Below are 12,598 nucleotides of genomic sequence, written 5' to 3'. Positions count from 1 at the left end.
ATCTTCTACGACTTTGAACGTTAGCATTTTTATGTAATTACTTTTTACTTTTTTGTGTCTACTTTAGATGGGCATATGATATATACACTATGACTTGGGCAACCATTTACTTGTCGCTGATCGATCTCCTGAGCCAGCTGTGAACCTAACAGTCCAACACTTCTATGGTAGTGCTAGCGACAAACAAAAGACCATCGGTTAATATTCATTATTCGCGCTTTGATCATGGCATCCGCTGACAGGCGGATATTAACGTCCATGTCACTACACTACCTTTCTAACCGTGGCGTCTTGCTTTTTGGTGTCTTCCTTTCAACATCCAACATATCATGCACGTTATATTATACAATAATACACACCTCAGCACTGTTGAGCTTTCAGCAGCCCCGGCTGAGAGCTTGTCTTTGACTTCAGCATCAAGCCGCAAGTCCCCATCACATTCCTGCTCATTCCTGCTCATTCCGTTCCTACACTCTTACCATTCTCCATTGCAAGCCTCTCTCTCTCCTCTCTCTCTTTATTGATCTTGGCCTGTTTATATGGCATGACCTTTTGTTCTTTCCCCATAACAACTACCCCATATTAGCGCATCTCTGTCCAACAAGCAGGGCAACTTACGTCTTTGAAACAGTTCATAACCAACAACCAAGACAATTGGCATCCCAACCATGAACTTGAGCCAGAATCTCTCCAGCTGTTTATGTCTCCTATTGTAATCTTCCTTCTCCGCTTTCTCTCTCTCTTCCTTCGTCAACCCAGTCTTCTTCTTCTCCTCGGCCGCATTCGTTCTCTCCTCAGCCTGCCTTGCCTTTTCCCTCCTGTCGCTAGATGTAAGATTATCCCTTATATCTTTCATCTTCTCTGCGTTTGTAGAAAGCTTCCCTAGTCGTGCTGATCGTGCCTGTCGTAGTTTGTCTTCTCGTTCTTGTGCCAGTCTCGTAGCCTTTTCGATCATACTCTTTGCGTTTTCGGCAGACTGTTCGGATGTTGTCAGGGATATGGTCGTCTTGGTGGGCTTTTCGCCGGGTTTCGCAGAGTCGACTGGGCTTGGAATCTGTTGCCGGCGATTGGAGGGTCGTGATGTTGAGAATGCGCATTTTGAGGTTCGATGACTGAGGAGAGGGCATTTGAGGCACGAGGTTCGACGAAGGGCGCTTGATGCCACTTTTCGTGGCGCAATTCGCAATGGCATTGTTTCCGCACAAGTAAGCGTGCGATTTGAGCCCAATTGGTGGGTGTTGAGGTGTTGAAGTGTCGCAAAGTCGTAAAGTTGCTCGAAGTTCAACATTGAGAATCCAAGTGGGAAAAGATCACCAAGTCCTTATCGATAAAGCCATAGCTTCGACTCAACCTCACAACACCGAAGTTTGATCAATAGCTTGGTAACTAGCCAATTCTCTTCACGTTAACGGTTAATTCAATTGGAGCTCACTCAAAGTTCTACTGGCACTTCAAATCTTCAGTGCTAATCAGCCTTCTGCTATAGTTTTTGATTATACAATATTTAATCTTCCAAAACGCCTTTTGCAAACCCATTTACTTGCCTGCCCATGCCTTATGATCTTACTATACCCTCCCCTCCCAATCAATCGTCATCAGTGTATCGAGGACCAGTGGCGGCAGGAGTCTCTGGAGGAGCATATGCTGCGGGTGTAGGAGCACCATAATAACCAGGCGTAGGAGCGCCAGCCGCAGGCGTAGGAGCCGAGTCTGCTCCCCATCCACCTTGCCACGAAGCTCCTGGTGTAGGTGCGCTGATGGCCGCGGGAGTTGGTGCAGAGTAGGCGCCAGGTGTAGGAGCACTCAGTGCACCAGGAGTCGGGGCACCAAGACCAACGCCGGGTGTAGGTGCGTCGTAAGCGCCTGAACCTCCCCATGAATCGTTTCCACTAGCTCCAGGAGTTGGCGCAGATACTCCCCAGGCAGGAGTCTTTGAACCTGAGCCCCAGCTGTCGCCGCCACCGCCATACGCAGGCGTACGTGAGCCAGCACCGAAAGCATCGCCTGGAGCAGGAGTCCTTCCACCGGCCTGCCAGGCAGGTGTACGTCCACCAGAGCCATAAGCAGTACGGTTGCCGTCGTAAGGGTTGACGGTTCGCGAACCATCGGCCCACGCCGGAGTTCGGGCTCCAGACATATCTGGGGCCTTCCAAGCGGGTGTGCGTCCACTTGCAGCTGCAGGTGCTGCATATTGTTAGCATGCTGAAACCAACCAATTTCCAAGAAACTTACTTCGTGATCCCCAAGCAGGCACTCTGTCTGAGCCACTCCCTGCCATAGGTGTGCGAGAACCGCCCTGCCATCCTGGCACACGATCACCACCACCTCCCCGCCCAGCACCACCACCATATCCACCACGGCCTCCTCGGCTGGCGATATCAATTGTAGCTCCAGTCAGCTTGTTCTTGAAGCTCAGACTATCCTTGGGCACCGTAATAGTCTTGCTCTTCGTATGAAGCTCGACCCGGGCGTGGGTGTCTGTTGTATCCTTGACAATACCCAAAAGACCTTTGTAGGCTCCCTTCCTGATAATAACAGTCTGTTCAATTGCCTTATCTCGGCCAAATGATCTGGGTTGTTGCACGGGCTTGTTTTCTGTCCCGTTCTTGTGAAGCTTGAGTGCTGGGTTCATCGCCGTCAGGTCAGGTCCAGCGGATGCAGCAGCGACACGACCTCCCTTGGCCGCAACGGTGTTGACCATACTGGCCTTGGTGACAAAGACTCCAGCATTCTCCTTGCTATCGTTGGTGTGTAAAAAGACATACGAGCGATGGATGTGAATAATCTTGCCCTGTCGTTGTTGACCTGTGTACTCCTTAACGACATCTTCAAGTCTAATCTCAGAGCCACTTCGGTCGGCGGCGACAGCAGTCTTTCGCTTTGGAAGCTTGTTGGCGATCTGGGATGGCATAACCTGGCGAGTATCTCCAAATTGGTCAAGAACAACGAGCGACTCGCGATCAACCTTGACCACACACCCCACAGTCGTAGGATCAAGTTGCACCAGATCATGAAGAGAGTATTGACCTAGTGATCCTTGACCACCAATATCACTAGCTTCGCGCAAATCCTTGCTAAACACAGTGACCTCAGAGTTGGTCTGATCTGTCAGAAGAGTGACTTGGTCATCCTTGATGTTGACAACCATTCCGACTTCGTCGCGGAACTTGCTGCCACCAATGACCTTGACGTGGTCACCAATCTTGAAGCGCTTGCGAAGGGATCGGATGGGAACGTCGATTTCCTGACCAACAAGATCACCTTCAGTAACAGTGATCGAGACGACATCAGAATGAACTCGCATGGCCTTTCCAACAACACCCTTCTGCTCGCCAGTGTAGACCTCGACAATATCGCCAGGTAGGTACGTAGCCAGAGCATTGCTGTCCTTCAGACTGTGGGCCAACGCCTTCAAATCAAGATTCTCAGTGCCATCCTCAGCGCCTGAAGCGAATCTAGTGACTTCCTCTAGCGAGGGATTGACGTCGGTAGTAATAAGTTGCTGAATCTTGATGTCCTTGACCTGGAAACCATTCTCGAACTCGTCACCCATGTAGGTCCATGTACCGGCAGTAGGGTTTCCCTGAATATGCCGAGGATGGCGCTTTCGTGCCTCAACCTCGCTAAAGAGCCTCTGCGGTGGTTTAGGACCAGCCATACCGAAAGGTCGCTTTCGCTTTCCATCAGAAGTAACTGAAGAGAAGGCATCGTCTCGCATACCATAGTCCAATCTGGGAATGAAGCGAACACGAGCCTCCAGACCGTTTTCAGTAACATCAATGACCTGAGCAAGATCGCCATTGTGCTTCATGGGCCTTCGAAGACGAACCCAGGCTCCAGGCTCCAGACTTGGTGTCTTGGAAACGCGGAACAGTTCAGGCATATCCTTGATGTCGACCAAAACCATCTTTGAATGAGGATACACATTCATCATACTGTCCAATCCCTTCAAAATGTCGGTTTGACGGCGGGCTTCAACGTAGACGAATCCCTTCATGACAGAGTCGGTGCCTCCACGTTCGAACGCGGCAGTAATGGCCAGTTCATCCTTAGTGCCGGCCCTCTCTTCAATGCGCTTCATAATCGAGAAAACAACTTCTCGCTCCTTGCCTTCTTTACATCGCACGGCCCAAATGCTAGGATCGTCCACGCTAGGGAGGAGCAGTCGCTTGGGAACAACCGATGCATCTCTGAAGCCCTTGCCAGAACGTCGATTACCGTATCGCTGTCGCAAGATCTCTGCCTGTTTCTCGGCGTCCATGCTGGAATCTATCTCGCGACGGCGATCGAGCTCACGATGTCGTCGGTCATCATCGATACCAGTTTCGGCGATATCGTCTGGATGATCGTTTGTGATAAAGTCGCCTATCTCTTCACCCAGCATCTCGTCATCTTCGGCTTCGTCTTCATCGTCGACTTCGGCTTCGATATCGAAGAAAGCTGCTCCTCGTTCCTTTCTGCGCTTTCTGCGATGGCCCTATAAGGGGTCAGTATTTTAAGGGCAGGCAGCAACGCGCCTTGGCAGAATCAGAGCCTGCTCACCTGCTGGACATCGTCCTCGTCCTCGTCGTCTTCTTCATCCTCTTCGTCGTCGTCGTCATCGCGACGTTTGGGATTGTCATCCTCATCCTCTTCTTCTTCCTCATCATCGTCATCGGCGTGTCGCGACTTTGACGGTCGCTCATCCTCGTCATCGTCATCATCGCGAGGCGCAGGACTGCTCCCGCGCTTTATCTTCTTGTCATCGACATCCTGCTCCTCGTCGGACATATCGGCAGGCGCTGGGTTGAAATCTTCCTCATCTTCGGAATCGTCGAAGCGCGAAGGGTCGTGGGAGGACATGGTGGCGAGTGAGCCGCGCGACACGAAGCGTGTCTGCGATAATTGGCGAGAGACTAGTCGCTGGAGTTTGGAAGATTAAGAAAGTATTATATGCCGTCGATGCGAAGGAAGAAGAATAAAAGGCGCTTGATGGATGACAAAGATAAATAAAGAAAGAGGTTCAAGCAACTTTCAAGTCAATGTTGGAGCTTCAGACGGCAAAATGCCGGGCCTTGTGCAATGCACAACCGTGTAATTGGTGGGTCCCGACTTGTGCAGATTTACAGTGGGCCCCTTGTGAAGGTCATTAATTGATCTCTCGAAGAGGAAACATCTTGAAATGGTTTGCAGTAAAAACGTTTCTTCTTCAAGTCCTGCAGAATTGTATGCAGTATTTAAATATGTCAGAGGCATCACATCGATATTATAGAACCGTATCTCAGTGAATGTCTCGCCTCGGTGAATCTTGAGATGGCCTTGAAACTGACGCCCATACGAATGTACATACCCAACTGAAGGTAGAGATGATGAGACAGCGTCAAAGGACTGTAAAGGGATCAGCTGGCTTTTTTCTTTGTCACATATCGTGGCCCTATCAATACTCAGGTTCTCGAGCTCATGAAGGTGTGTTCGAAGAAGCCAATCAGACAGACGCTTGACCAACTCAAACCCAAACCACTCCACCATTCGTTCATATCTGGTTATAGTCATCATATTGCATATATCTTCTCATCATCTATATCTACTCCAACGCTAACTCCCACCAGCGCCGCCCTCTATGTCCATCCTTTCCCAGGCTTTGCACAAGCTAGAACTCAATCTGGCCGCTCAAAGTCCTCCTCATGCACAAGACCTCCTATAAAGCGCAAGTGTCCAGGATATAAGTTCGCGTTTTTATATCGACCAGCCCAACGTTTTGATCCTAGCATCTTGAAGATGCCCCCAATCAGACTTTGGAAAACCTCCTAATGAAAACTCCAGGCTTTGCGGAATGCAATGACCATGCCCTTAACCAGCCACACTTTACATGAATCGAGTAACGTTTCTGGAACATAACCGAGAGCTTTGACCCACGTTTTACAAATGATTTAAGTCGGTTCAGTATTGTCTTTTCAAGCGACTCGTGTTCCCCAGATACCGCGTCCTGCGCCCACGCCGAGCCATTCACCGTACTCGGAATTGGGTAGATGAGGCACCCAGCCCAGGTTGCCAATTTCGTAATCGCATTGCCAGCTCGCAACAGGGCTTCGGGGGTTCTCTTGCTGAGGAGTACCGTTCATCGGCTGGTTGGAGTTGTAAAGATCCCAGAGAAGAACTTGGCAGTCGTCACCACCTGAAGCAAGCATGCCTCGTCGATGAGGCGACCATTCGATGCAGTTGACGTTTCCACCATGACCTCGTAGCTCCAGCAAAGCCTGGCCGGGTTGTCGTACGTCTAGAATTCGAATAGCATTGGAATCTTGAGCAAATGTAGCGAGGAGATGGGTATCGTGAGGTGATGTAGCAAGCCGTAGCAGCGGAGGAGGATTCGCCATCGTCTGTTGAGCGAGTGTTGGACTAACACGGCCACCATTGGGATCTATGAATGTCAATATATGATGAAGAAAGACTGGGCAGGCAACTCACCTCGCTCTTCCTTGCCCGTGGGCTCGTAAATAATTGTAGAGTGCTCCAAGCTTCGAAGATCAAACATACGGACACTTCCGTCTTGACCACAGCTGACAAAAACATCCACACTCTTGGCGCAGAACCTAACATCATAAACCTCTTTATCGTGGGCAATAAGTTGGGTCTTGGCCGTGAGTGAGGGAATATCCCAGATGGTACATGTTGTGTCTATGCTGGAAGTAATGATAAGGCTGGGAGAAACGGTGTTCCAATCGAGAGATGTGAGTGGCGCAGTATGATCTGGGGTCTTGGAGTTGGAAAGTAAAGCGAGGGGTGTCAACTTGGTTGTAGGGTTGTCGCGACGACCGATGGTGCTGCTGGGCGTAGCAGGGTTCTCGTTAGGAAGAGACCATAGTCGCAAGTGGTCACCCGAAGTCGCGAGCAGGTCAGTAGACTGCTTCTGCGACGAGGGAGGCTCCCATAGCAAGCGCGTCACAGGATAAGAGTGGGTAGCTTCGGCAGCCTTGGTGAACTCGAGGCTAAATTTAGATGACCCAGGTGTGTAGACATCTTGGGGCGTAGGCGTAATGTGGCTATCGAGGATTTGGATCTATAAGAGTCAGCGATTGCATATGATCAATTGCACGTTGAGACGCACAAAGTTGTGACCATCTTCCAGGTAGCTCCCCACAGCTAACTTGCCAGCACCATTACCCTGGGCAGGCCATTTGCACCAGTCGAAAGCGTAAATGGCCCACGGCGCGAGGTAATTGCTTGTTCCTGGCTGAGCGCTATTGGCGTCATAGCCCATAGAAGCTCCATGGCCATCGGACATGCTCGAGTCGGCGCGGGGACGGATATCAGCCAGGCCAAGCGGGGTGTTGGAGATGGTGCGCTGGGAACCTGGAGCATTGTATCTGGCGGGATCGATTGGAGACATTAAATGCGAGGATGAAGCACCGCTGGGAGTAGTGGGCGTGTATGCGTGGTAGTTGGAAGAACCATCGTAGCCAGCGGCTGGGCTGGAGCGGGAATAGCTATGAGACATGCCTAGTGGTGGTTTGCTCGCGGCGGCGGCAGAGGGCGAGTTGGAATAGTCGTGGGAAGGCTGGCCGTGCTGAGAAGGGATCTGCAGCGGCTGCTGTGAGTGATGGGGATGCTGCTGGTGTTGACCTTGCGTCGGCGGCTGGTGAGGAACAGATGAGGCAGCGGGAGAGGATTGCTGCATCGGCGAGGACAAGTTGGGCGAGGCTGGGGCGCCGCGAGCGGACAGGCCACCGGCGGGTTGGAGGACGTTGGGCACCGAAGAGTTGGAGGGGTTCCTGTAGTGGAGGTTTGAAGGCGAAGACTCGAACTTGATCTGAGGAGGGTTCTCGTAGTCTTGAGGCGACATGGAAATTGGACCACCAGTTTGGCTCAAGCCCGACATGTGCAATTCGTCGTGCTGGGGCTGGGGTTGAGGGCCGGATCCAGAGCCAGAGCCAGAGCCAGCGCGAGGAGCAGACGCAGATGCAGAAGACATGGAGCCCACCTGCGCCTGACGCAGTGAAGGAGGGAACTGCTGTGATTGGCTCATTGCTGGATACTTTGGCTGTTTCTCGGCTTAGTAGCTCGGGGCCTCTGTTTGACGGACCTGGCCTGGGGGCTGATTGACTCGACAAGCCTCAGGTGGCCTGGCGCGCGAACGGCAGCAACGTTGAGCGAGGATGAGTCTGAGGAGCGAAATGTATGCGATAGTGCAAGACGAGGGTAGTCGTTAATAAAATCGAGGTGGAGCAAAGAAGTGTCCCTTACGGCTCAACTGGCTCGCGGGCGTCGGCAGTTGGTAAGCCAAAAGATCAGCAGAAGTCGCGGTGCTTCAAGTTCCCGTCGGTTCAAGCAGAAGTCCGAGGGTGAGGCTTCAGGATGTTGGCCTGTGAGAGCAAGGTAGAAGAAGCGGAAATTTTGACGAGATGCAAGAAAGAATGCGACATGGAAGGTTCCTCGTTCGCGCAAGCAAGGTTTCGGTCTGGTCTGGCCCGGTCTGGTTCGGTTTGACTTGGAGAAGGGCGGAGGGGTTAGTGAAAAGTTGCCGGCTGATGGTAGTAGTCTTTCGTTTAAGCAGAGGATTAGGCAAGCAAAAAAATATTATTCTTGAAGGATTCAAATGATGTAAGGCTTCTTTGAAAATATCACTATTTCTGAGTTTGAAACTCGGACACGGTTTGCACTGCATGAATATGAATAACTCACTAGAGGGCGCGAGAAATTTGGAAGCTTCGAACCCCTTGACGAAACTTGCATTTGTAGATCTCAGAACCCTGGTCTACTATATTTCGTGACTGGCCGAGCCAGAGTAACTTGGATATCGCTTATGAAGCTTTCTCCGAGCAAGCTACTTTAGGAGTATAGTATGTGGTGCTAATAAGTTACTTTTTGAGTCTAGAGCTTGACTTTGGTGATCTTAAGACATCTGGTCGGTTCACGCAGTAGGCCTTATACGTTTCGAGGTTACCGTAAATTAATATACACTACAAAGAATACTCAATTCAATGACTGGAGAGATGGCAAGTTTCTGGTGTCTCTCCATAGTGCGAACTGAGCTTCAAGTTGAAGCTATCATCAAATATTCAACAGATGATTGACCTTCATCACATGGAGATAAGCCCGTGACGCGGTTGTGGTACAGATCCACTCCCCGCCCTGTGGATCGCGGGAGCTCATGGCCAGGTGCACCCCAGAGCAGGTGGGCACATGCCAACCCCAGATCGTGTCCAAAGCTTCCATCCAGTCAAATAAGCTTCATCGAGCTCTTCTCTTATGATCACTGCCAACGACTTGAACAACTCATCACAGTTTACACAACACTTACCACCGCGAATACTGATATACTTCAACTAATGTGAAGCACTGCGACTGCAGACTCCACAGCTATAAAAGCTTCAAGCCGTGTCTATCCGAAATCGAGCGAATGTTTGCGACAACTTCAATACTGCGACAACTCTCATCATTTTCATACCCGATCCCAACGTGTCTATATTTATAAACGAACATGTCTTCTCCCTCTATCCTCGATCGTATTTCCAGTCCATCTCAGCGACTCCTCAACAACCCACTCCGTAGCCCTCCTGTTCGAGAAGTCAGCGAATATGACTTAGACGAGCTCGAACCCAGAAGTGAGGACCCTCTCTTCGACCAGGAACCTCCGCGCCCGAGACTTAGAAAGACGGCTCAGCCAACCTCTACCACATCGACCCGGCGATCTTCATCACCTGCTTCGTGGGACAGCAAGCATCGTTATGAGAATTCCCCCTCTCGAAGAAAATCGAAGGTTATCTTCGCAGGGCCACCACCTCCAATCGCTTCCTCAGTCTTGATTAACCAAGATCCCACACGGCAGTCAGTTTCCCCGAATCACAGCGATAGCGGGCGAGGGTTTGGGTTACTTTCGCCAAGTCGCTTTGGGTTGAGTGACAGCCCGAGCCAGAAGCATTTAGATAATCGCCCACGTCTCGACTCGATATGGAGAAGCTTACAGCGACGAGAAAAGGCTTTGGAACGAGACATCCAACAACTTTTAGACCTCCAAGCGTCAGGATTGGTTGCTGGTAGCGGAGATGGGGGTTCCGAAAGCAACTTTGGGAGCGATACTGGTACTGGGGAGAGTACATTTTATTCGACGGCTACGTCGAAATCACGAATGATGAACTCATTACATATGCCGGTACGCTCTGCGCCAGATGGAAGTGTTATACCCGTGCGACAACCCGCTCCAAGCAAGCCACGCGGCCTCAGATCAGCTCGAGCCGGTCTCCAGCGAGCTATGGCTGCTTTATCGGACTTGAAGGCGGAGGAGAATTCGCATCTGAACACGGCGCTAGAACAACGGAAGGATGTTCTGGCATATCTTGACAAAATGAGCAAGAGGAGGGACGATATATATGCTGAGCTTCATGCCTTGGAAGACGATGAAGAAGAACCTTTGGGCCAGGAGCTCCGTGAGCTTGGGGCCGAACAGCAGGCTCTGGATCACGACATACGAAATCTAGAAGAGAAACTAATTGCAATGCGAAACCGGCGCAGATGGGTGCGAGAGAAGATAGAGGATGTCAAGAATCGACGAGAGGCTGGCCTTAGTGGGTACAGAGCTGCTGGTCGAGACGTGGACACAGAAGTAAGGGCACTGATACAAAGACCGCCTGTTACACCGTTGGATATAGATGCTCTCGGCGCCAGTGCAAAATCTCGGTCTAAGGAGAATACTGATATGCTGCGAGGTACCGAGTTTCTGCAGCTCAGACCAGAGCGCAGGACTGTAGAAATGGCTAGAACGTGGTGGCAAGGAGAAATCGCTGTGCTTGAGCGTCGCAAGACCCAAATATCAGAAGACCGCAAGGCTTTGATTGAAGGGTCCGAGGTTTGGTCTGAAGTTACAGGGCTTGTCGCACAATTCGAGGCGAGATTGCGGGAACTGATCAAAGCCAGCCAAGCGGGAGATGCTGACGAAGAGCCACAACAAGCCGCGATACGGGATCAGTTGTCCCAGATGGACACTGTTGTTGAAGAGTTGGAAGAGCGATTGCAAGTGGCTGAATCAAAACATTGGAATCTCCTCATATGCGCGATCGGCGCAGAGCTGGAGGCGTTCCTCGAGGCCAAAGGACTCCTGAGAACGCTTGGGATAATCCCAGATGAATCGGTCACTACAGAGGATCACCCAGAACACAATGGAACACAAGATGGTACGGAGGGAGACGCCGAGGAGCTGCCTGAAGAAAGTCACGATGAGAGCGATAACGAAGTTCCCGCTGACCTGTTGGTATCTCGGCTTGAGGACCACGATCGTGATCCTCCGGACAGCCCTCAACAACAGAGCGTAGTCTTAAGAAGGGTCAGCTCTGAGAACGAAGTTCCGGCTGAGTTTCTGGCAGAACACACAGAACCAACCAAGATCGACTAGGATGAAGAGTTTGGGACGTTGATTAGGCTTATGAATAATGACAAGGGATGAGTGGATTCAATGAACTCGGCTCAGGTTGCTGGTTATTCCCAGAGCAAGTCACGACAGCAGGATAGAAGCTCATGGGCTTAATTGAATATCAGTATCATTGATCCAATTCACATGCATTGTTAGTCATATATCCGAACGCCTATCTGAAAACCCAGCGCGTCGAACGCATATCAGGTAGCTTTGGCCATTTCCTCCGCGCGATCGTTAAGTCATTTTTGAAGTCATTTGCAGCTGTAAAACTGAGTGGGAAATCCATAGCTTAAAAGGGTGTCGTCCTAGTCGCTCATCGGGTTCGCTCAAAGTAGCCGCTGGAGCCTGCGATCGCGACGGATTGATCCATGACCCATTCTCCGACACCGAGGTATCTATCGATCCAGCCGGTGAATTCCTTGTTCTCACCGGCGACCTTGTCAGTCTTGAAACTATCGTTTACTGTTAGATGTGTCGGAGAGTAATTCGGAGGGTTTAAGGCTCACGTCAGGCCGGTAGATCGCTTCATGCCGGCGAGGAAGGCCGAGACTGTTGCAGTGTTAGTTTCACGCTGTCACGGCGACAAGAAGGGAAGTATCTTGGACTTACAGAGAACGGCGTCAAAGGCATAGTGTGTCAACCGTCCGACCTTTGACCAGAGTCCCAGAGTCAGCAGGTTGAGGAGCTGTGAGAGGAGTCTTTAGACTTGCCAGGCCTCACGGGCAGAGCTCCAGGGGGGAACAGGGGGAAAGGAGAGAGAGGGTACATACCACCATGATGTAAGTGTTTGCAGCGGAAGAATTGTAGAGTGTCGATTGGTGTTGGATGATAGTCGCGGTGTGAAGCGTCGTGAATGGAGTCGTTTTCTGGATCTAACCTTGGTCTAGCTTGGTCGTCATGCGACACAGACACAGCCGCGGCGGGAACCAGGCGATAGTGGAGACTCCGGCGTGCCGGCGCCGAAAGCTCCGGGGTAGAGCCACATCACGTGTTTCTTATGGCCCAGGCATCTGGATCTGTTGCAAGTGGATGTTACAATGCAAAACATTGTGAGATGTTAGACGTGTCATGAGATGATATTATTGGCATCTGCATCATGGATTTTCTTCTTAAAATAACTAGACTCGAAATAGAATGGCAGATCTGGCTTCGAAATATCCCAAAGCGGATATTCCTAAGAAACCCCTCAAGGTGTAAATAGCTCAACAT

At 50.9% G+C, this 12,598-nt stretch overlaps 5 protein-coding genes across 5 annotated transcripts; 1 reads left to right on the top strand and 4 right to left on the bottom strand.

Moving 5' to 3' along the window:
* Positions 1 to 456: 456 nt before the first annotated feature.
* FMAN_03962 (uncharacterized protein) lies at positions 457 to 1,192 on the bottom strand (the record flags this gene model as incomplete). The annotated part of the gene is made up of 2 exons (XM_041824119.1): positions 457 to 572; positions 619 to 1,192. The coding sequence occupies 2 exons, from the start codon at positions 1,190 to 1,192 to the stop codon at positions 457 to 459; spliced, it is 690 nt and encodes a 229-aa protein (XP_041689632.1).
* A 393-nt stretch (positions 1,193 to 1,585) lies between these two features.
* FMAN_03963 (uncharacterized protein) lies at positions 1,586 to 4,842 on the bottom strand (the record flags this gene model as incomplete). Its single annotated transcript, XM_041824118.1, has 3 exons — positions 1,586 to 2,184; positions 2,233 to 4,477; positions 4,543 to 4,842. 3 exons carry the CDS (start codon positions 4,840 to 4,842, stop codon positions 1,586 to 1,588), a joined length of 3,144 nt encoding a protein of 1,047 aa, XP_041689631.1.
* A 1,091-nt stretch (positions 4,843 to 5,933) lies between these two features.
* On the bottom strand, positions 5,934 to 8,005 carry FMAN_03964 (uncharacterized protein; the record flags this gene model as incomplete). The annotated part of the gene is made up of 3 exons (XM_041824117.1): positions 5,934 to 6,400; positions 6,448 to 7,039; positions 7,088 to 8,005. The coding sequence occupies 3 exons, from the start codon at positions 8,003 to 8,005 to the stop codon at positions 5,934 to 5,936; spliced, it is 1,977 nt and encodes a 658-aa protein (XP_041689630.1).
* A 1,455-nt stretch (positions 8,006 to 9,460) lies between these two features.
* Positions 9,461 to 11,368, top strand: FMAN_03965 (uncharacterized protein; the record flags this gene model as incomplete). Its single annotated transcript, XM_041824116.1, has 1 exon — positions 9,461 to 11,368. One exon carries the CDS (start codon positions 9,461 to 9,463, stop codon positions 11,366 to 11,368), a length of 1,908 nt encoding a protein of 635 aa, XP_041689629.1.
* A 334-nt stretch (positions 11,369 to 11,702) lies between these two features.
* Positions 11,703 to 12,165, bottom strand: FMAN_03966 (uncharacterized protein; the record flags this gene model as incomplete). Its single annotated transcript, XM_041824115.1, has 4 exons — positions 11,703 to 11,841; positions 11,896 to 11,938; positions 11,999 to 12,074; positions 12,160 to 12,165. The coding sequence occupies 4 exons, from the start codon at positions 12,163 to 12,165 to the stop codon at positions 11,703 to 11,705; spliced, it is 264 nt and encodes an 87-aa protein (XP_041689628.1).
* Positions 12,166 to 12,598: the final 433 nt, after the last annotated feature.

The sequence above is a fragment of the Fusarium mangiferae genome, assembly GCF_900044065.1.
Source record: "Fusarium mangiferae strain MRC7560 genome assembly, contig: FMAN_scaffold017, whole genome shotgun sequence".
NCBI classification, from domain to species: domain Eukaryota; kingdom Fungi; phylum Ascomycota; class Sordariomycetes; order Hypocreales; family Nectriaceae; genus Fusarium; species Fusarium mangiferae.
This window is presented reverse-complemented; position numbering and strand designations above follow the sequence as displayed.